This window comes from Lipotes vexillifer, unplaced genomic scaffold, assembly GCF_000442215.2.
Source record: "Lipotes vexillifer unplaced genomic scaffold, Lipotes_vexillifer_v1.1 scaffold230, whole genome shotgun sequence".
Classification (NCBI taxonomy): domain Eukaryota; kingdom Metazoa; phylum Chordata; class Mammalia; order Artiodactyla; family Lipotidae; genus Lipotes; species Lipotes vexillifer.
In genome coordinates, this window is record NW_006775143.1 from 4,455,216 (window position 1) to 4,478,439 (window position 23,224).

A 23,224-nucleotide genomic window follows, 5' to 3' on the forward strand; every position below is an offset into this window, starting at 1 on the left:
GTCCTCTTGGGAAAGAGTTTGTTTTTATTACAGTCCCTCCTCCCAACATTAGCAGTGTATGAGACGCCTCATTTTTCCCCGGCCTTGGCAACACTGGATATTGTATTTCTTTTCCTTTTTTTGCCAGTCGGATCGACAAAATGTATCCTACTCTGATTTGCATAATTTAAACAGTGAAGTTGAACTGCTTTGCATGTTTATTGTTTGTATAGCTGTATATACACATATATGGTGTATATCATATATTATATACATATATATATATAATACATATATTATATAAAACATTTATTTGGTGTATAACTTTTTGATGTTCTTTGCCCATTGAATCACAAGAATTTGACATCTCCATGTCATCAAATCTATCAGCCTTTTTCTTTATCATATCTCCTGGGTAGATTGTTAGGAGGTGCTTGATTCATCCACCTTGGATTCAGATTCTTCAGTCTAAGGGTGAATTAAATTGGAAGCCCATCCCCGTGTTAACTGAGAATGCACAGAAAGTGATGACGGACAGGAATGTGGAGAGTCAGCAAGGAGAATACCCCCCCCCCATCCATGTATCCACTCGTGCACTGAGAAAATGATACTGATATAAACTGATTTTCCTGATGGATGGATGCGCTATGGACATTAATTCTAGACAGCAAAGCAGTCCATTGCAAACCCATCGAGGCGCATCTGGTGATTATATTTATGACTCCCAGAATCTTGTTAGTTCCTCCTTAAAGGAAAAAAGAAAAGAAAAAAGAGACAAAATTTAAAAGAACATTTGTAAAGTAATTTACTTAAATTATAAGAGACTAAAAGCCAGGCTTAGTGGATAATTGAAGAATTGCATTAAAAAGGAATCAATATCTTTCCGCTCTGTCCTCATCTTGTGAATTGTTTTGCAAAGGGAGGGTCACTCTGTCACTATCTTGTAAATTTCTCATGACATTATCACCAAGGACAACATTTCTTTCCCTCTCTTTGATCCTTCATGTTTTTAATTTTCGCACAACCTTAGCTCACTAAGACATTTAGGGTCAAAGATACTGGAGAGCAGGGGTTTTGAAATTTCAGGTCCCCGTTCCAGTCTCTGGGATCCTGGCGTTCCCAGCACTGGAGCAAAGGTTTCCTTCTGCATCTTCACACTGAGCCTTTGGAGAAGGTCAAACTCATAAAGAAAAGAGAATGAGGGGAATGCACAGTTGATTTTTGAAAATCTACTTAGTAAGTTCCCAATTAAAGGCAAGTTTAAACATCATGAAGAAAACTGAAAAGGAGAAAAGATGCAGATATTCGCACCCTCCTTAACTAGTCATCACTTCTCTGCCATCTCCCCTGGCCTTTATCTCTATGTATTCACATTTCCTCAGTGGTTTAATTACCTTTCTCCTTTCATTTTTGCTTCATACCTCTGTGAAAAATATCTCTGCCTCCAACTGCGTATAGAAGATGTCTAATCCTTGAGATGTCCTTTAGCATTCATTCATCCGCTTGACAGTTGTTTTACTGAGCACCTTCTATGTGACTGGTGTGATTTAACACCCTCTTTAAACTCTACATATCCCATGTACTTATTTGTTAATATATTTGTAATTAATATTACTTCCTACTTCAAAAATAACTGAGTGACTTAACCTAAAAAGCATATCATGAAAGAGGCACGTGAAAGAGGGATCAGACACCATATTGAAAAGTGTATTTGTGTGTGTGTGCGTGTGCACACACACGTGTTCACGCACACAGGCATGTGTGAGGTGGTGCCTTTATAGGAATGATAGTTCATATTCAAATGGAATTTTGAGCTTCCTAGCAACCAAGGCAAAAAGAGAAATTAATACATTTTTTTTAGATTCTATAGAGAACTCATTGGTACTTCAGGAGAGGTAAAATTCCTCATTGGCAGTCTATTTCAAGAGGAAGGAGGTCAATTTCAGGAGGAAGGCGATTTCATTTGCATTTTTCATTGTCTCCCATTTTATGTGGAATCACCCACAGTCTCCTATCTTTCATATTTATTGATACATCTGTGACCAAACCAGAAGAATTTCCTGTCTTCTCTGTCTATTGAGAAAGATGAGGATAAAATAATCACTTATATAAGTGAGTATGCTGAGATATGTACTTTCAGGAACAGGGAGCAGCACGTGCAAATAGCTTGGAGCACTTGATACTGTAAAGAAGGCTAGGTGGCAGGGCAGGAGATGAGGGCTGGCCGGGCAGCAGGGCCAGCTCTGCAGGCCTGAGAGGCACTGGGAGAGTTTGGGGCAGGGCAGGGAATGGTCCACTTGCATTTTAAAGGGGTGTCCGGACACCCTGCAGAGACTAATTTTGAAGGCTGAGAGAGGAGGCTGGAAAGCTGTTGCAGTTAGTGGTCCCCGTAAGAGGTAACAATTAACACAGACAAAAATGTGGTGCAGAGGAAGGAGCTCTGAAGACAGAGTGTTAATTAGGGCTTTACTTTCTCATGACATTAAAATATACCACAGGGGCAGAGAGTCCACACACCAATTTCTGTCCTCCCTCAAAGTGGGGCTAAGGGGGAGGGTCTTCCCAGTGCCTATGGCTGCACCTGGGACCAGCTCAGGGTTCAAGAGTACAAGGCCTCTCGTTTATTTACAGCCTGTAAGTCCACGCTCCCTTTTCAGATCCTCTCCTTGTCCATCTTGTGAGGCCAAGACGTAGGATTGCCCTTGTGTTATTTGAACCTTCTTGAACTACTGGTAAGAGATGCATGAGTCTGGAGAAGCCAAGATTCAAGTCCAAGCCCAGCCTCTTATCCTCTCTGTGACCTTACATAAGACACTTCAGCACCCAGATGTTCTTTCTTCATATGTGCAGTGGGAAGAATAAAACGCATGGTCATTGCAGTGATTTTGCTGTTGTCAATAATATTAACCACCATTTGCTGGGCACCTGCTATGTGCCATGCCCAGTGTAAGATGCTCTGTGTACATTATCTTGTCTGTCCTCATTTTGTCCACACAGCTCCATAAGGGTAGACATTAGTAGCCCCATTTAACAGGTGAGAAAGCTGAGGCTTGGAGGGCTTAAGGAACTTGCCTGAACTCTCATAGCTAGGAAGACGTGGAACTATGTCTGGGAATGGTTTTCTAGTGAGTATACCTTTTACTTAAAAACTCTCGAGGGGTCCTCCCCCTCAGCCACCTTTTTATTTTGATGCTTTATAATACTTTGGTCCCCAGAAGGGATTGGAAGGTAGAGCCAAGATATGCCTAAACGGGGAGATTTCTGGAGCGTGTGGAAGAAGGCATGAAAGAGGATGGATCCCTGCGCCACAGTGAGCTCTGCCTCGGGAAAAGATCGCTGCACAGCCCTCACCCAGTCCCATCCACAGCGCCCATAGATGGGGGGCATTCAGGCCTCCTATAGGTCCAGGTTTCACAGTGCTTCCCCCTGCAGGTTGTTATAGGAACTACACAGACAGGGACAGGGTTGCATATGAAAAAAAGGCAGCCCACTGCCTCTGGGATTCCACTTTTCTCTGGTGTAGAGAATTAGATGCACGTGTGCTCCAGGATGCACGTAAAAGTATGTTATCGCAGATTGCTCGTGCTGGCAAAAGTGAGAAGCAACATAAATGTCCAGCAATAGGGGAGTGGGAATTCAGTGGTTGTGCATCTCTGCCAGGGAATGCCATGTAGTGTTGGAAGAGGTGATCTTTTGAGGAAAGAGCTTCAAAGTATATTTTTTAGCTGAAAAAAAAAGATATCAATGAAATCTTAAGTATGAGTCAACCTGTGGAAACCTCAGACAACAATAGTTTTGTGTGCGAACATCCACGTGTTTGTAAAATGCACACAAGAAGTCGGGAAGGACAGACACCAGAATGTAGCTGTGTGTGGTTACCATGGATGGTGAATTGAGACTTCTACTCTGGGTTCTCTATAATAATAACACCTAACGCTTCTGTACCTCTTACCTATCTTCCAGGCACTAAACACTTTATGTATATTAACTAATTTAATCCTCACCACTGCCCTGTGAGATAATACTACTATTATCCCGTCTTATGCCTGGGAAACTGGGGTACAGACTGGCTAAGTAACTTGCCTGGGGTTGCCATCGGCGGGTAGCAGAGCCGGGATGGGAATCCTTGTAGCCCCGCTTCAGACCTGCGGCTCTTAACCATTCCCTCTTCTGCTTCTGTCTCCGAATTCCATGTGTGTCTGAGGTGTGTATGCTCACGTGAGTGTGCAGAAGCATGGAATGGTGACCCAGGGCTGCCTGAGCCCCAGGCTAGTGTACTGCTCTTTCTGTGGCCTCATTTGAACAAATTCCTGGCGGCTGCCTGGCATCTCGAAAGCCCAGTGAATATCTTGAATGAATGAGCAAATGAATGAAATGAATGAATGGGAAAGTAAGTGAAGGAGAAGGAACAGGGGGAGGGTATAAAGAAAACAGAACATGCATTGTGCCTTAAGGACCTTGTCTTGTAGTCTTAGAGACAGAATGTATGAAGGTGATGCAGAGGCTATAGTATAGATGGCAGCAAAAACATACAAGTGTGCTGGGTGCTCTCCGAGAAGGGGAGTCACTCACTATCTAGGAAGGCTTCCTGGAGGTGGTGGGAAAGGGGCTGAGTGTCAAAGGCGGGGCTGATATGAGGAAGTGTGGATTAAAGGAAAGAAGGACGTTTCTGAAGAGGAGGAAAGTTGGGAGGGAGGGGCTAGAGTTGCTCATGTATTTGTATTCATGTAGATGGGAGGTTTAGAGAACTTCTAGGGCTTTTGTTTGGGAGAAGAAGCTGGCAGACTTAGGAAGGGAATTCATGTGCATTTAGTACCTACTCTGTGCTATGTACTATATAGGTGGTTTATACTATCTTAATAATCCTTACAACAGTTGCATTTTAAATGCAGAAACAGGCACAGAGAGGTTAGGTTATTTGCTCTGTGCCACACAGCAGGTCAACCTCAGAGCCAGGATTGGTGCCCAGTGAGTCTGAACCCCAAGCCCAACTAGGCAAGGTGGGGTCAGGAAGAGCAGGGTAGCACATCCTTCCCTCTCTTCCCCATCACTAACCTGGATCTTAGACCAGCTCCCCTTCCTGAGTTTGAGTGATCTGTTCCCCAGAAGAGAAAACCTTGCCCTGAAATAAGCTGGATGACTCACCATCATATGTCCTTACTCGAGCGTTTTCTGAAACACTTCTTTTGTACCTGCCCCTCCAGACAATAGTTTAATGGTCTTGTGACCTTGTGCTTGCACTTCGGTGCATGTTTTTGAACACAGGAGCGTGTGTGCATCTGCCACACCCCGCCCCCCAGTCTCTTCACATTGTAGCCGTCTCCAGTCTATTTCTCAGTCCTCTGCTGAGCAGAGAATTCTATCGCCTGGACTGTGATTTTGGGGTGTCAGAGTCAGCTCTGAAGAGCTGAGTGAGGCAGATTTGCCTCCTGAGAGCATTAATCCAAGTAGCAAGTTATTAAGTTTGAAGACATGCACATATAGTTTACAGTTCTACAATCATAGCACGCAGTCTGAGTAGTCATCTGGTGATGGGTCGTATCTTAGCCATGCCATCTGCCGGGTCAGATCGAGATTTCCGTGATTTCCGTGACCTGGTGGAATGCTGGTTAAGCCCCTCGGTCAAGTTTCATCAGTACATGTGATAACACGCAGGGGAGCAGAGGACTCTGGTGACGGCTCTTGCTTGCCGTGGACTTGCCCTAGATCTCATGGGATTTTTTTAGCCTTAGCTCATTGGATTCTTAAGTATCAGGTACTGTGCTAATAGGGTTCCTCTACCTAAAGAGAGAGTAGAAAAGGGATCTTCATTTTACAGGAGGGAAACAGATGAACAGAGAGGTTTGGTAACTTGTGTGAGGTGGCACAGCTTATAAGCAATTGATTCAGGAGACTGGCTGATTCTGCAGGTTGCTGCAGCAGGAGAGGGGTGTGGTTGCCAGTCGCCAACAGTCACAGGCAGAGCATGCAGGCTGCTTTAAGGTAGCTTTTGGATGTGATTTACCACACATAAGCAGCTGCCTACAAAGAGCAGGGAAACACAGTTGTAGTCCCATTGGAGTGTGTCCCCCCCCAGCCCTCAGGTCCCTTTGAAGGTCCCTCTGCTGCCCATGATAGTGCCGAGTTGGGGTGTACGTCCTGCAACACCCGAGGTGCTCCATCTGCCCTTCTGGTGTTTTCTTAAACCCTTCCGGTCCCTCCCAATTGATATGGAACCTCAGAACCTCCAGGTCCAAGATCTGGTTCAGGGACCTGATAGCAACTTCTTTTCTTCTAAATACAGCAATGAACCAGAGGACCTTGAAGTTTAACTTGGGGCAGGACCTTAGCGATCGGGGATTCCAACCCGTTCATTGCCAGTTGGCAAAACCGAGGCCCAGCAAGAGGAGGACATAGCCCCCGACTACCCAGCAGGACAGGGGCACAACAGGGACATGCCTGGGTTTCGGTTTCACAGCCAGAGTTCCTTCTACTTCGCCCTACTGCATAGGGCTGCTTGCTCCTGAGGCTCGCCAGTGAGAGAAGCCACCAGTTCTGCGAAATGAATGGCCTGGGCACCTAGCCACACCCTCCTCCAGATGGCCTGAGCCTCGGGGATCCAGGTAGCCATGGTGAGTAAGTGTGGAAGACAGGTGGAAGGGCTGTCAGGGCACGAAAGCACCAGCCAGCTCTTTTTAGGAATTAACCCGTCCGTTCAGTGACACCTTTTAAAATAAGCAAGCGGTTGTTTGTAAAGAAAGGAGACAAGAAGGCAATGAGAAAGTAGAAACTGAATTCCTAGACAATCCCCTCCTCGCCTTCCCTGCATGACACACAACGTTTAGGCAAAGCACAGTGGATGGAGGCCTTCCCTCTGGGTTCTAATGGCCACGGCACCAAGACCATATTCCCAGAGCCTGCTTGGGTGTGGAAAGCGCTGTCTCAGGAATCTCGTTTTTTCTTCAGTTTTGCCAGGAAGATAAAGATGGATGGTGATGCAGTGGATGATGATATTCGTGCTCTCCAAGACCTAAGGAAAGCCTATATTTACCCCCCAAAGAGCCAATATCAGAGGTTCCAGGATGGTCTAGGCTTGAGTGGCCGTCAGATTTTCTGGTCCCACAGGCTTGTGATGGGGAAACTGAGGTGCAGAGGTGAAGAGGCTTGTCCAGGGCTGGCCTCCTGTGTCTGGGCTCTACCCTCCCAGTCCCTTCCCATCTCGGGTTGCCAGTGTCCCCTTCTGTACCACACTGGGGATGGGCAGCAGTTGGGAGACTCAGTGACCTCCCAGGGCCTCTCCGGCACCAGCTGTCCGTGGTGTTCTCGTCAAAGTCATTAACATCCTCTCCGTTCTCAAGGTTGCTGCTTGCCTATTTATAGAACTGACCAAGAGAACGCCACTACTGCCAGTGATACAGAATACAAATCATGCACTGTGCGTTGGTTTTCATTCTCTCACACACCTTTTTTTTTTTTAACTCCTTGGACAATGCTTATCTACACCTGGTTTCCCTTCTCAATGCGGACACTCCTGGGAGGAGAGGCGAGTGGGCTCTGCTACCTGCTGACCCCCCACTGTGTGCAGAGGCCCGGCCCTCAAGCACACTGTTTCATTTAACCCACGCAATCCTGAGAGGTGGGCATTGTCTGCATCCCACGTGTGCTGCTTTCAGAGAGGAAGCAGCCGGCCCCAGGGCTCCTGACCTATAAGTGACAGAAGCGACTTAAATCCAGTTCTGTCCAAATCCACAACGTCCATTCTTTCCACTTGCCTTCCCTGTTCCTAATTCCAGCGCAGCCTTCCGGATCAGATGAGGAAGGCGGCTGCAGGATGATGCCTGTGCATGCTATGGTTCCTTTGGAGGCCATATTTGTGCTTTCGCATCCAGTCAGGACAACCAGGTTTTTCTGAGGACCTACTGTGCACCTGACGGAGCCTTGTCTCTCTCCAGGCTGTAGGTGCCATGAGGATATGCCCACTTTGCTCTCTCCAGGCCCAGCACACAGTAGGCTCGGTCAGCCCTTGTTGATGAGTGATGGGGCTCAGACTCACCGTCTGTCCAGGGAAGGGATCAAAGAAGAGGCAGGCCAGTTGGAGCAGCATCAGAGCTGCAGCAGTGCCTTCACGGAGGAGGGAGCAGGGAGCAGGGGGCAGGGCAGAAGGGTCGGGAAGACCGCTCAGAGCCCAGCCAGGGCTCCCCACTGTCTTTGAAAGCCCCACCCTTGACCCCTTTTGTCTGCCAAGAGAACTGGGGGGTCAGTAGAACCCAGTGCTCCACAGATTCAGAGAGCTAAGTGCCTCCCTACCCTTTTATGTATGTTGCTGTTTTCTGGCATTGAACGCAATATACCTTCATTCCAGAACATTTGGAAAATATTGAGAAACAGGAAGGACAAAATAATAATCACCCATAATTCTGCCACCCCGAGAGGAGCACTGCTGGCATCGTGGCACGTTACTCCCCAGTTTCATTTCTTTTTTTCCTGTGTAATTTTTCTCTTAACATAACTGAGATCACACTGTAAGACAGGATTTATATCCTTTTGACCGCACTTAACATTAAAATGTTTCACACATCCATGGCCTTACAAATACTTTGTAATGATTGTAAAATGCGATTTTAATGGCAGCATGAATTTTCCCACGTGCAGGTACTATCTATCATTGGCTCAGGAGTCCCAGGTTTAGGGGTATGTTTGCTGTTAATCCCAGTGCTAAGTGACCATCTCCCTGAATAAAGGGCTTCATGTCAGTACAGGTGCATCATGGGAATGCAGCATGGCCGCTCCCAGGGCTCAGAGTTTGGTTTCACCTCTCCCTGTGGCAGTTCCATCCCCGCACTAGAAAGTGTTGAGTCAAGGTGGTATGCACACTCAAAATTAGTTGCTGTACGAAAGGAACCCTGTACTAGCTGTGCGGGCAGGTCATTTCCCTTGTTTCCTTCCACTAAATCATGGAATCCCTCTCCTACTAAATTGGATTCCATGAGGATTTCAGGAGATAAAGCACATCAGGTACAGAGCCGAGTGTTTCATACATACAGGCCCTTTATCATTGTTAAGCTACCATTAGTATCAGTATTTTTATCTCTTGACTCTCTAGTAATTTATCGGGGTCACCAAGGCCACCCCCAGTTTCCATAAGGGCTCACGGGTTCAGCATATGATTGAGCTTGTGGCTAAGATTTGTTACGGCAAAAGGATACACAGCCCAGTGAGCACAGGAGCAGCACGCGAGGCAAAGTCTGCAGGAAACCAGGCAGAAGCGGCTGAGTCCTCTCTCTGTGCAGTCACACAGGATGGGCTTGCTTCCTCCAGCACTGAGTTGTACAACACGTGTGAAACGTTGTCTACCAGGGGTGCTCATTAGAGACTCAGCACCAGAGGTAGGCACCTCCGTCTGTACCCACATCCCAGACCCCTACGTGGTTTGCACAAATAATCCAGGCACGGCAAGCTGCCCTTATTAGTTAGGGAATGGTGGGAACGCTCAGAATCCAAGTTCCCAGAGGCCCGCCCAGCAGGCCCTCGTAAGGATGCAGTTGTAGGCCTGCTCTGCTAACTCTGTTCTGCACAGGTATGCTGAGAGGTCCTATGCCGTGTGTTTGGACTATTTCAAGATGGGGGCCGGAGTGGGGTGAGACAGGTGTCCTCATTTCCATAGGACAAAATTGAGGGCTAGTAAAGGGAAGACATTTACGAGCTGCTGGCCTACTCCATGTGCGGTGGCCTGAGAGGAAGCAAGTTCTGGATAATTCCTCACCGTCCCCTTTCCTGCTAACTCGTGTCTCTCTCTCTCTCTCTCTCTAGGCTCTCAAGGGCTCCAAGAAGCTGGTGCTGTCGGTGTACTCAGCGGGGCGCATCCCTGGCGGCTACGTCACCAACCATATCTACACCTGGGTAGACCCCCAAGGCCGCAGCATCTCTCCGCCCTCGGGCCTGCCCCAACCCCATGGCAGCACCCTGCGGCAGCACGAGGGTGACCGGAGGAGCACCCTACACCTCCTGCAAGGCGGGGATGAGAAAAAGGTGAGCCTCTGGGCCTTGGCCTCGCCGGGCCTCCTGGAGGTGGAGGGCTGGGAATGGGGGGCTGGCCATCAAGACCACATTCTCCTTGCCAAGCCCAGAGTAGGGAAGTTTCTTAGAGGCTGGAAGAAGGGGGTTGGCCTGTAGGGGCTCTGGCCTTCGTCTCTCCCTCAAGTCCCAACTGAAGGGTTTTCTTTTCGTTTTAACCTATGCACCACATATCATAATTCACACTAAGCTGCTGCAACAAGAGCCCAAATACCGTGATTTAAATAAGCTGGATTATCTGCCCCTCACATAGCAGAGTAAAGGGGACCATCTAGGCTGATGGGGCAGCTCTGCTCTCCGTCTGCCATCCTCTGGGATACCGCCCCCTTCTGGTTGAAGCCTAGTCCCCCTGTAGCCCCTAGAGTGGAAAGAGGAAGAGAGAAAGCTCAGATGATTTACACTAGAGATGATTTAAAACTTCTCAGTGGTCCAGACCCAGGCCATGGCCACACGCAGCTGCCAGCACTCCAAGCTCCACAGGGCGCCTTTTGCAGTGTGGGTCTCAGGTTGTAAGGAAGAGAAACCAGAAACCGGTCCTGATCACCGTCCACAAAGTCAGAATTTACTGGAAGGGTGTGGGCAGCCCCAGAACTGAAGCTGAGGGACTCAGGGTGCAGTCTCCAGGAGGAAAGGGATCCCCATGGTTTCTGTTCTCTGCATCCTTCCCCTCAAGATTCATATTCCAGGGAGGGAGCACCTGATTGGCTGGCGGGGAGGTGCCCTTTGATTGACAGAAACACCAAGACTGTGGCCGGTGGAGGAGGGGTTGTAGCCCAAAGCACCATGGGGTGTTGGAACCTGAAGAAGACGGCCAGGGGCGTCAATAGATGCCCCCTACAGAGCCTTCCTCCCCGAGACCATGACTGTTTCTTTAGAAAGGACTGAGAGATGGTCCCCCTGATATTTAAGGTTCACTCCGGGTGCTGTTTGCATTGCGCCCTATGGTTGCTCCTGGGACCAAGAAAGTCATTCCTGTAAGCATGACTTTGGTGTGACCATGACCATGGTCAAAGCATGACCATGACTTTGGTCTCTGGTGTTTTAAGACCTTGACACAGCTTGGGGCTCTGAGCCAGCCGCCTTCCCTCTGGAGACTCCTTCTCAGCTCTCTTTTCCTGTCCATAAGACCATAACATTTATTTAATGTGTTTTGTGTTCTTTGCTCAAATGTCGATATGCAGGAAGCGGCAGAGATGGCGGGGGCTTCTGTGCCAGGCAAGAGGCAGTGGGGTAGCCAGTTTGTACGCACCGTCAGAGCCTGCCTGGGCTTCTTCAAGGTGGCCAGGGTTGCAGAGGTGGGCTCATATCCCCCTCCCCGCCTGACCATCTTGAGAAAGCAGCACGGCCTGTGGCATTGAGTCATTTTCAAGGCCAGCCTTCCAGCGTGGGTAGAGAGCTTGCTTTATCTTTTTCTCAAGCTCTTCCTTGTATAGGGCATGGACTTAGAATAGTAAGAGCTCACCATGTGCTGGCTCTGTGCTTACAGCATCTCACTGAATCCTCGTGGCTTCCCCATTGGGTAGGTGTCCTTACGCACATTTTACAGATGCAAAGTCCGACATTCAGGGGGCACTGCGGCAACTAGGACGCATTGAGCGAGTCAGCCCACACTTAGTGAGCACCTATGCCCGACGCTGTTATGGGAGGTGGTAATGGAGAAATGGACAAGAGACATGAAGCCTTGCTCTGGGGAAGCTTCCAGTGAGTTTGGAAGTCATAGGAGGCATGAGACAAAAATCCAGAAATGAGCATAAATGAGCAAGATAATTAAGGTGGTGAAGATTGATGGAAGGAAATGAAATCAGGAAGGGAGTTAGAGAGTGATGGGGAGGGAGGCTCTGCTTCAGATGAGGTGGGCGGGGAAAACCTCTCTGAGGAGATGACTCCTGAGCTGAGACTGGGAGAGGAAGATGGAGCCGCCACGTACCGTTCTGAGCATTGAAAATGCCAGGCAGCAAGGACAGCATGTGCAAAGGCCCTGAGGTGGGAATGAGCATGGCAACTTCGTCTTAGAGAGAAGGACCCTGCCGCTGGAATTGAGTGGGTGGGAGGATTGGGAGGGTGTAAGGTGCCCTCGGGGAGTCTTAGAGTAACATATATAGGAATGTAGAAGGCAAAGGCTGAGGGAATCATGCTCCAGGGAGGACCCAGATACCTCAGGAGGCAGGAAATACCCTGAAACACACCAGAGAAGCCTCCGCAGGTTTTATAGCTCCAGGCTGAAGCTTCTACACGTCCCCACCCCGTTCCTCCTTTTGCTGACACAACATGGAGCCCCCGTTTTCCTGTTGAGGAAGGGCATGGGGGAAATGTCTCTGGAGCCCTCACTTCTGGCCCCCTGGCCTGGTTCTCTTCTCTCCAGCAGCCTGGTCTCAGCTAATATTCCAGATAGCCACGACCAGACTCCCAGACTTCCCGTGCCAAACTTCAAAAATCCTAACCTCAGCCCCAGTGGGAACACACCTTCTAGGGAAATGAGTTCTCAGGGCAATAGTGATGTAAAAATCACATGTAGCAAAATTACCCTTGAAAACCTCCTAAGCTGTCCACTGAAGCTGGTTCTGGTTTTGCAGCCCTTGCTAGGAATACCCTTCTCCACACTGAAGTGTGAGAATCATCCCATGAGGCTGAAGGAAGGAACAGAAGGGAAGGACACAGGTAGCGCCTCTGGGAATCGGGCCTGTCTGCTCTCAAGTCACCATCACATCGTCAGAGGCGAATAGGGTGCAGAGTTGTTCAGTGTTCCAGCTTCCCATTCTGGGCTAACCCCCAGCCTCTATAGTACAGATGTAGCCTCTGTATGAAAAAACTGGAACAGATCTGTTGTGGGAGTTAGATAGTATGGGGTGAGCATGGCAGGGAGAGTAAGACACTGGAACCAGGCTCCTGGGTTCAAGTCCTGGCTCCACCACTTGCCAGCTGTGTGACCTTGGATAAGTTACATAACCTCTCTGAGCCTGAATCTCCTCTTCTATAACATGGAGACAGTGGTAGGGCCTCCTCTCCCCACCCTGTGTAAGGCTCTTGGTTCTGGGCCCTGGTATGCCCAAAGTGCCTGGGTCAGTGCCTGGCACAGTGGAGGTGCTCAGTAAGTATTTATTACATGAATGACTGAATTAAAATGCAGGGCTCAAAGTCCCCTACTGCCCCTTGCCAGGGTCACTGGCCCATGAGCTAGTGAGCAAGGCTCAGTGGTTCCTCAGTCCCAAGGCCCCGCTCCGGGCTGAGCAGGCCGACCCGCTGCAGCAGCGGCTTCTCCCCCAAGCTCATGCCTTCAACAGCCGCAGAGATAAGGAGGGGCTTCTGCCCCTTTGCTCAGCCTGGGGCCCAGCTGGGAATGGAAGGCGAGGAGCCTTTGGGACCGGCTCTGAAGAAAAACCTACAGTTCTCCTGTGTTTCTCCTTTACCATCACACTCACAGTGCTTCTGACACCAGATGTGTGTGTGTGTGTGTGTGTGTGTGTGTGTGTGTGTGTGTGTGTGTGTGTGTGTGTGTGTGTGGCGGGGGGTTTCCCACCAAGCAATTCTCTGCGACACCAGCTGGGTGTCTTACAATTTAACTCAATTCTGACACTGTCTACCTGGAGAGAGTGTCCAGTCCCACAGGTTAAGGACTCAGTCCCATGAAACAACCCCCTACCTGTCCCCACTTCAGATACCAGTTGCAAGGCCAGGTTATCAGCTGTGCTTCCGACCGATCGGCTGTAACTCAGAGGTTCCCCTGACCCCGTCTCAGCTTTGATTAATTTGCTAAAGTGACTCACGGAACTCAAGAAAACAGTTTACTTGCTGTGCACCAGTTTATTATAAAAGGATACGGTAAAGGATACAGATGAACATCCAGATGGAAGGGGTGTGTAGGGCAGGTTATGTGGGAAGGGGCGCAGAGCTTCCATGCCCCCTCCAGGTGCACCACTCTCCCCGTACCTCCACCTGTTCACTGACCCAGAAGCTCTCTGAACCCCATACTATTGGGATTTTTATGGAGCCTTCATCATGTAGGCATGATCAATTTTTTTAAATTTTATTTATTTTTTTTGGCCGCAACGGGTCTTCGATGCGGTGCGCAGACTTTTCATTGTGGTACGCGGGCTTCTCTCTAGTTGTGGTGTGTGGGTTTTCTCTCTCTAGTTGAGGCGCGCAAGCTCAGTAGTTGCGGCACGCAGGCTTAGTTGCTCCCCGCGACATGTGGGATCTTTTTTTTTTGCAGTACGCGGGCCTCTCACTGTTGTGGCCTCTCCCGTTGCGGAGCACAGGCTCTGGACCTGCAGGCTCAGCGGCCATGGCTCACGGGCTCAGCCGCTCCGCGGCATGTGGGATCTTCCCGGACTGGGGCACAAACCTGCGTCCCCTGCATCGGCAGGCGGACTCTCAACCACTGCGCCACCAGGGAAGCCCCATGTGGGATCTTAGTTGCTACCTGCGGCATGTGGGATCCCTGACCCGGGATCGAACCCGCATCCCCTGCATTGCAAGGCGGATTCCTTACCACTGGACCACCAGGGAAGTCCCGTGCACGATCAGTTATTAACTCCACTTCCAGCCCCTCTTCCCTCTCTGGAGAAATTGGGGTGGGGCTGAAAATTCCAAGCTTCTAATCATGGCTTGGTCTTTCTGGGGACCGGCCACCCTCCAGAAGGCCAATCAGAGTCGCCTCATTAGAACAGATGCGCTTAGTGCTCTTATCACCTAGGAATTTACAAAGGTTTCAGGAGCTCAGTGCCAGGAACGAAGACAAAGACAAAATATATATTTCTTAGTATAAATCACAGTTTCGCGCCTGGTATCAGAACTCCCTGACTGTGTGACCTTGGGTGAGTCACTTAACCTTGGGTGAGTCACTTAAGCTTCCCTAGCCATGGTTTGGGGATGGTCATAGCAGCCATATGGGGCTGCTTCAAGAATCAATAAATCATGTGCACAGAGGATAGTGCCTGGGGCATAGTAATTCATTGCAGTAACAACCATCATTTATCCAATGCTTCCTAGGCGCTAGGTACCTTTCATATCATTTTTGTCCCCAAATGTTTATTGATGTCATCTCCTGAGGCTGCTCATGCTGCTTCCTGGACAGGGTTGGGGTTCTAGAGGAGGGTGGGAAGGGGGATGGCAGTGCCTGCGCCAGGCAAGCTGTGCAACTCTCATTTCACTGATGGGGAAACTGAAGATCAGAAAAGCAACAGGCCCTGCCCCAGGGTTGCCCAGGAGTAAAGGGCAGAACCAGTATGCGAACTCAGGCCTGTGGGAGGCAGTGCAGTGAGCTGATTAAATGCCTTGGCTCTGCCAGCTGTTTGACCTTGGCCATGTCATTTCACCTCTCTGGCCTCACTTTCCTCACCTGGAAAATGGGGATATTAAGAGAAATCATAGAGGAGGAAAGAGGACTCAACGAAGTAAGGCATGTGAAGTGCTGAGCACAGTGTCTGGGATCTAGGAAAGACTCATTACGTTTGGTAACCAATTGATTTAGTGAGTTATCATTATATTCTTATTATTGGTGGGAATGGTATTCTTTTCACTGTGCCAGGCTGCCTTTCACAGCTTAGTGCCCTTTCCCATAGGTGAGTTTTGTTTTCTGCCAAGTGCTGGTGGAGTTTCCAGCAGGTGATTGAAGCAGATACCCTGCTGTTGATAGGTCTGTTATTACAGTCCTGGGATGAAGACTCCGTTTTATTCCCATGTGAAGGATTTATGGAGAAGTGACTGGCAGGCCGTGGGGTTTGTTTTCATCCTTAGTATTCAAAGGCGGGGACCACAGCCGTCTGTGTGCTCCTGGGTTCCTGTCTGCTCTCTCCCCCCAGAATCTTCATGTCCCGGAGCTGGAGAGGCCAGGTGGGGGTGGGAATGGGGGAGGGACTGACCCACGCCACCAAGTGAACTGGGCTGGAGCCTTGGTGTGAGGCCCCCAGGCCAGGCCTGGCTTATTCCATGCCCCAGCCACACAGCCTGCAGGAAGCGTCCATCCGGGTTTGAGGCGGGCGCTGCCACTCTGTCCTCAGCCAGCCTCACTGACGTCCCCCAGGTGTGAAGCTCGCCTTCCCTCGCCCCACCCGCGTCGTAAGGCACACACCTTGTCTTAAAGGAGCTCCAGAAGTCGGCCTCCTCTGCTGCCAGCCCTCCCCAGTGGTCTTCCTAAAATCCGAATCTGAGCCTTTTCTCTCCTGCTTGGAGCCCAGGCTTGTTGACCTCGCTCACTGCCCCACACAGGCTAGTGCCCTACCTTCCTTCCCTGCCACTCTCCCACCAAACAGAACCCTGCAGTGATCCCAGGGGGCCTTTCTCTGTCCTGTTTCTGAGCTTTTGCACACGTTCTTGCCCTCCCCTTGCCCTGGTTGACCCCCTTGGCCTTCAGGCCTTGGAGGTCATATTTCTGGGATGCTCTGCCTGTGGTCGGGCTCCCAGGAATGGACTCTGAGACCAAGATTTCCCTGAAAGAGGTTTATAGGAATGTGCCTGTGGTAGACAGAATAATGATGCCCCAAAGACATCTACCTCCTAATCTCTGGAGCCTGTGAACAGGTCACTTTACATGGCAAAGGGACTTTCCAGGTGTGATTAAGATGAGGATCTTGAGATAGAGACATTATCCTGGATTATGTGGATGGACGCAATGTGATCACAAGCGCCCTTAGAAGAAGGCAGGAGTGTCAGAGTCAGAAAAAGGTGGTGTGATGCCAGGAGCAGAGAGAGAGAGAGAGATCAGAAGATGCTACACTGCTGGCTTTGAAGATGGAGGATGGAGCCATGAGCCCAGGAATGCAGGTGGTCTCTAGAAGCTAGAAAAGGCAAGAAAATGGGTTCTCCCCAAGAACCTCTAGAAGGAATGCAGTCCTGTAGACCCACTGTAGACTTTTGACCTCCAGAGCTTTGAGGTAATAAATCTGTGTTGTTTTAAGCCCCTAAATCCATGGTCATTTATTACAGCAGCAATGCAATGCCCTGGGAACTCCACCAGAAAAGGCATGAGGAATACAGGACTGGGCGGAGGGAGGAGTAGGCTGTGATACCATCTCTGCAGAGGCCTTGGCTGGTCCCAAGGGAGCTCTGGAGCTCTGGGGGTGACTTGCAAGGTCGTCCTGAATTGAGGCAGGGGTCAGGCTTTCGCTCGTCTGCATCAACTAGTCATTGGATGGGAGCTGCTCCAGGGAGGCTGTGACCATAGGTGAGGCAGGTCCTGGCAGGCACTCGGCTGTGAGCCATCAACAGCCGATACTCCAGCTCAGGGGTTCCTCTGAGGACAGGGACCCAGTTAGATTCTCCCCTGAATCTGTGCCCAGTGCGGAGTTGGGGTTTGGTTTGCACTGGATGGAATACCAGCACCGGCTCACATGCGCATGGCCTGTCCCTGGTCTAAGAAGCAGCCCATGTTCATTCTCTCTCATGAAGAAGGCTTCCTCATTCTTTCCAGATCATACCTGCCCAGGCTCGGCGCCATGGCTTGCCCAAGAGGGACATTTTGAAGATGATAACAATAGCTGACGCTGTGTGAGTGCTTCTGCAGTCATGATTCTAAGTGCCCCAAGTAGATACACCCGTTCATCACTCACAACAACCCAATAAAGTTGCTGTGATTGTTATCCCCATTTTATAGATGAGAAAACTGAGGCACAGAGAGGTGAAGTAACTTGCCCAGTGTTACACACCTAGCGAGTGTCATTGCCGGGATTAAACTTCCACAGTCTGGCTTCAGAGTCTACACAGGCAGCCACCACACTGTCACCTCCCAAACACACAGACCTGGATGTGATGAGGGACCAGGGTGAACCAGGGTGGACCTAGGTCACCTCAAACCTATCCCAGCCCTGGAGCTGCACTGGGGGAGGGACGGGGCTAGGAAGTTGTTCCCAAGTCCGACTTCAAGCGTCCCCAGAGCCTGCTGTTCGCAAAACTCTGACATTTCTGGGTGACTGCTCACAAGTCCCCCTGAGGCTTCTGTGGGCCTCACGGATGCTCTCCTTATAATGTGGCCATGGTGTCTGATGAGGGGATGGGGGGCTGGCTCTAGACTAAAGGGGCTGGGGCCACTCCACTGGGCGGCACGGCCTGGCACTCTCCCACAGGGATGGGCCTCCCTGACATGCTGCGGAGTCTACAGTCTTAGAACCAAACCATGTAGAGTCCTTCTGTGTGTAGGGCTCTCTCCCAACAGTGGCCTGCCAGCCAGTAGGTGTCAGCTGCGGCTGTGTGGCCTTGTCTGGTTTTGTCCCGTGCAAAGTGGCACCAACAGTGGCTAACATCTATTGAGCGTTTACTGTGGGCCAGAGACTAGCCTACATTTGTCTCTCAATTTGATCCTCACCCTAGTAACCTTATAAGGCAGACACTATTTTCATCCTCATTTTCTAGGTGAGGAGGCTGAGGCACAGAGAAGTGAAGTAACTTGCCCAAGGTCACACAGCCGGGCCCCCACTGGTCAGTTTGGACTTGAGTCAGTCCTCTTCAGCACCACCCTGCTGACCTCCGGCGGTGGGGAGGTCGAAGAATGAAGATAATAAATGTCAAAAGCTTCTCCTGGGGCTTCCCTGGTGGCGCAGTGGTTGAGAGTCCGCCTGCCGATGCAGGGGACGCGGGTTCGTGTCCCGGTCCGGGAAGATCCCACGTGCCGCGGAGCGGCTGGGCCCGTGAGCCATGGCCGCTCAGCCTGCGTGTCCGGAGCCTGTGCTCCGCAACGGGAGAGGCCACAACAGTGAGAGGCCCGTGTACCGCAAAAAAAAAAAAAAAAAGGCTTCTCCTGGTGGCTGGTGCAGAGCCCCTGATAACTCAGATGAATGACTTTTCGGAAATAGAAAGCTAGTTGGATGGCTTCCCTAACACCATGACATTTGCCCTCCCCTGATGCCCGCCAGGACCTCTACCCCTTCCTCTCCTGTGGGTGGTCACACTGTGCTCTCTCTCTCTCTCTCTTTTTTTTTTTTTTAACTGTGCTCTCTTTAGGCCCCTTACATGTCACTGGGTCTTAACTTGTTGTGGGATGTTTTCTGTCCTTTTGGGGTAGGTTCCAGCTGTTCTGGCCGCTTCTTTTTGTTAAGTTCCCCTTTCAGATGCAAGGCACACTTAACCTGCAGGTTCCTGCATAGATTCTGAGGCTTCCTGAATCTGCCCCAGCCTCTCCTGTCCCATCACCCACCTCCCCGGCCCCCATCCCCCCGCCCCCCGGAGCTCCCTGCTCTGGCCTCAGTGCCTCACTTCTCCGGTCCTGTGTGACGTGTGCTCCCCTCCTGCTGTCCCATGACCCTGAATGCCCCTCATGCCCTTGCCCTACGCTTGCCTGGCTGACTCCTGCTCACCCTCCAATCTCATCAGAGACGTCACTTTCTCCAGGAAGCCCCTCTCTACCCATCCCCCCATCTCCAGGCGGGACCATTGCTCCTCCTCTGCCCCCACACAGCCCGCAAGTCACCCCATCTGGCTCTGATCACGCGGTACCGTGAAGGTTTGTTTACTGGTCTCTGTGCCCCTCAGGACTCTGAGCCCTTGGGAGCAGGCCTGTGTCTGGGTCATCTCCACATCCCCTGGCCTGGCACTGGGTCTGCCCTTAGTGGGCGCTCCCTGTGTCTGTGGAATGAAGGGCTGCGGAAGTGACACTGCCGTGGCCTCTCAGGATGGATGGCAGAGCAGGAGACCCCTGGGGAGGCAGGAGACCCCTGGGGTGGCAGGTGGTGGGGCCCTGCACCTGGACTTAGCCTTGATCTGAAGGTGGGAAGATAGGAGGTGAGGGAGCTGGGTGGAGGGTCCGCAGCCTGACGGGTACTCCCTGACTGAAGGGCGTGTAGTCAAGGGCAGCCAGTGGAGGCCTAGAGAGTCTGTGGCCGCCATGCTGTGAGGAACACATGAAAACCTGGAGTGTCTAGAGTGTTAGCACCAGAGGGGTCCCTGGAGGCCCTCTCCTCAGCGCCTTCCTTTTACCGCACTTGTACCTGTGACCCATGGAGGGGAGAGGGGCTTCCGCAAGTCACCCAGCAAACCAGGGGCAGAGCTGGGGAAGAAACCGGAATGTTCCAGGAGATCTTGCAGGCCCGAATAGGTGTGCCCGTCAGAGTATGGGAGGGGTGTCTTTAGCCTGCCGCCCCCCAAAGTTCCTGGTGCCCTCCAGGCCCTCGAATACTCTCTTCCCTCCCTCCTGCAGGTGAACCTGGTGCTGGGGGATGGCCGGTCCCTGGGCCTCACCATCCGTGGGGGAGCCGAGTACGGCCTGGGCATTTACATCACTGGCGTGGACCCGGGCTCTGAAGCGGAAAGTAGCGGGCTCAAGGTGAGAGACCCCTGACTCCCAGGGAGGGGATGGGGCGCCAGGCTGAACGTGCTGGGGCGAGGGAGGGAAAGACCTGTGTGTGGAGCCCTGCGCAGCTGGTTTCAACAGGACGTCCGGCAGAGCAGTCGGCACCCCACGCGAAGGACCTGTCCCGGCGGAGAGCCCTCCCCTGGCTGCACGGCTCTAGTTCAGAGCTCAGAGCGGGCAGCAGGAGCCGCCACCACTCCCGAGCCCCGAGTTCTCCTAGTCATCCGCAGAGCAGGGCAGCCTCCCACGAGCTGCTGGGCAGCAGGCCAGCTTGAGCTCTTCGTGGCTGCTGTTCTGGAAACACTGCTGATGGCCTGTGATGGCCCTGACTTCAGGGTTGATCGCGGTACTCGGAGAGGGAAGAGGAGAGGAAGCTGCAGGCTGGGGTGGGTTTGCACCGCGCAGCCTCGGGGCTGGCGTTTGATCCAGAGCAACCAGCAATTAGCTGTCATTTTAAAGAGGGCTATCTGTGTGCCCAGCGTCCGCAATTGACATTATACGTATCATCTCATTGAACCTTATCCCCTGGGATAGTATGTTATTACCCGAATTTCCCGGTTGGGGAAACTGAGGCATGTAGAGGTTAAAGAGACTTGTTCAAGGTCATGCAGCTGATCAGTTGCAGAGCAGGGTTTGAGCCCAATTGTCTTAATTCCAAAGCCCATGGTCTTAACTGCTACACTGTATCCCCCGCTGGGGAGGGCCAGGAACTGGCTCAGAGCTTTGGTGGGGGAGGTGACAGTGAGTGAGACAGAGACTGTCCACAAGGGCACTGGACTCAGGACACCTAGTCACCTAGATAAATGGCAGCATGCTTTTGGGCTAAATCCTGGTGGCAGGGATGCCACAGCAGCAGTGACCCTGGGTACAGGTGGCGTTTGAGCCACATCTTGTGGGACGAGAGAGGCTGTTGGGTAAATGGGCTGGGCTGTGGAGCTGTCTGGTTGAAGGAGCCATGTGGTTTGACCGTGTGTGACTGGATGGGCAACTAGCCACATGTGAGGCTGGGAACGAAGGCATGAGATGAGGTCTTCCTAACAAAGGGCCTTGAATGCCCCACTGACGGAGGGAAGCGGATTCTCCATGCAGACGAGAAGAAGGGGCATGGCGGATCAGAGTGGTGGTCAGGAGACCTCTTCCCCCACCAAGCCACAAAGGATGAGGCTGGAGTGATAGAGAGACAGGAATGAGACTCCAGCCTTATCCTCCATGACGTGGCTCGGGGGGTTCTCTTAGGAAACACGGCATAATAGGAAGAGCTCTGGCTCTGGAGTCCAGATCCCAGCTTTGCTGCTTTTGCTTTAGTAGCTGTGTGACCTTGGAGAATCCCTCTACCTCTCTGAGTTTCCCTTCCCTTTCCCAGATAATAACAATATATAGCATCTCTTCCTCAGAAAAAAATGAGGAACAAACTCACAGTGACCTTAAAAATAAAGGTTAAAATTATTCAGGGTCTGTGTTATGGACTGAATGTTTGTGTTCCTCCCAAATTCATACCTTGAAACCCTAACCCCCAAAGTGATGATCCTAGGAGGTGTGGCCTTTGGGAGGTGATTGGGTCATGAAGGTAGAGCCTCATGAATGGAGTTAGTGCCCTTAGAAAAGGGACCCCAATGAGATCCCTGGCTGTCTTTCCGCCTTGGGAGGATACAATGAGAAGGAAGTTGGCGGTCTGCAACTCAGAAGAGGGTCCTCCCCAAAACCTGACCACACTGGCTCCCTGATCTCAGACATTCAGCCTCCACAACTCCAAGAAATAAATGTCTGTTGTCTATAAGCTATCCAGTCCGTGGTACTTTGTTATACAGCCTAGACTGACTGAGACAGTCTGCCCTTTCCCAAGCACTTCATGTCATAAAATCACCTAAACCTCCCAACACTCCTGTGAAAGCAGTTCTTCCGTTAGTCCATTTTATAGGCACAGTATCTGGGACTCAGAGAGCTGCACAGCTGTGAGAGGCAAAGCCGGGATTCCCATCCAGGAATCAGAATTCTGGTTCTAGAACTGTGCTGGTTACCAGACCAGCCTGGGCGGGGGTGGGGAGAGGAGTAGATGCCCCACAAATGTTGGTAGGCTCTAGGTGATTCTGAAATGCCCTGGGTCTCCGGCTTGCTATGCTCTCAGTAAGTAAAGATGATTTCTTGTTGGGACTCCAAAAGGAGACAATCTCATGGTATTCTATATGCAGATTGTAGTTAATAACTTTGTTATTTTGTATTAATTTTAGATTTACTGAAAAGTTGCAAAGAGATTACCCATTTGTTCTTTATCCGGCTTCCTCTAATGTTAACATCTTATATAACCATGATGCGTTTGTCAAGGCTAAGAAACTAACATTGGTACAATACTGTTAAACAAACTACAGGCTTTATTCAGAGTTCACCAGTTTTCCCACTAATGCCCCTTTTCTATTCTAGGATACAGTCCAATTCAGCATAGCATGTTGTGTTTAGCCTGTATGCATTTTTAATTCCATTTATTTTCCCCAAAATTTCAAAAAAGATTCAAGTCAGTTTCTAGACACAGAGTAAAGATTGTTTTAAAAGATTAAGTGAGGAAATTGGGAGGCAGAGAGAAAGAGAGAAAGCCAAGGTGAGAGTCCTTCCGAGAACACTCGCCGTGTGGGGCTGCAAACCGCTACAGGCAGCACACAGATTTGACTCCAAGCTTCCCGGCAGCCAGCACAAAGAGGGAAGCAGGTCAGGGACATTTGTAAGATGAAAACAGAACAACTGTGCTGCAGTGTCTTCAGTGACAGCAAATACATGAGCAGGTTCCATACTTTGTTGGTGGCGAATACACTCTTACTGAATCCATGTTAAGAGAAAGCGGGAGCGGGGAGCGGCAGCGTGCCAGAGAGATGACATGCTAGGTTCTGGCCAGAGAGGACTGAGCATCTCCCCCCCCCCCCC

At 50.7% G+C, this 23,224-nt stretch overlaps 1 protein-coding gene across 2 annotated transcripts in view; it reads left to right on the plus strand.

Annotated features, from left to right (window-relative positions):
- WHRN (whirlin) overlaps positions 1-23,224 on the plus strand; it is an 89,576-nt gene that overhangs the window by 13,903 nt on the left and 52,449 nt on the right. For both annotated transcript variants that reach the window (XM_007449732.1, XM_007449731.1), the window contains exons 2-3: positions 9,769-9,987; positions 20,159-20,284. In XM_007449732.1, coding sequence (XP_007449794.1) covers positions 9,769-9,987; positions 20,159-20,284 — 345 coding nt within the window. The remainder of the gene's footprint in view (positions 1-9,768; positions 9,988-20,158; positions 20,285-23,224) is intronic.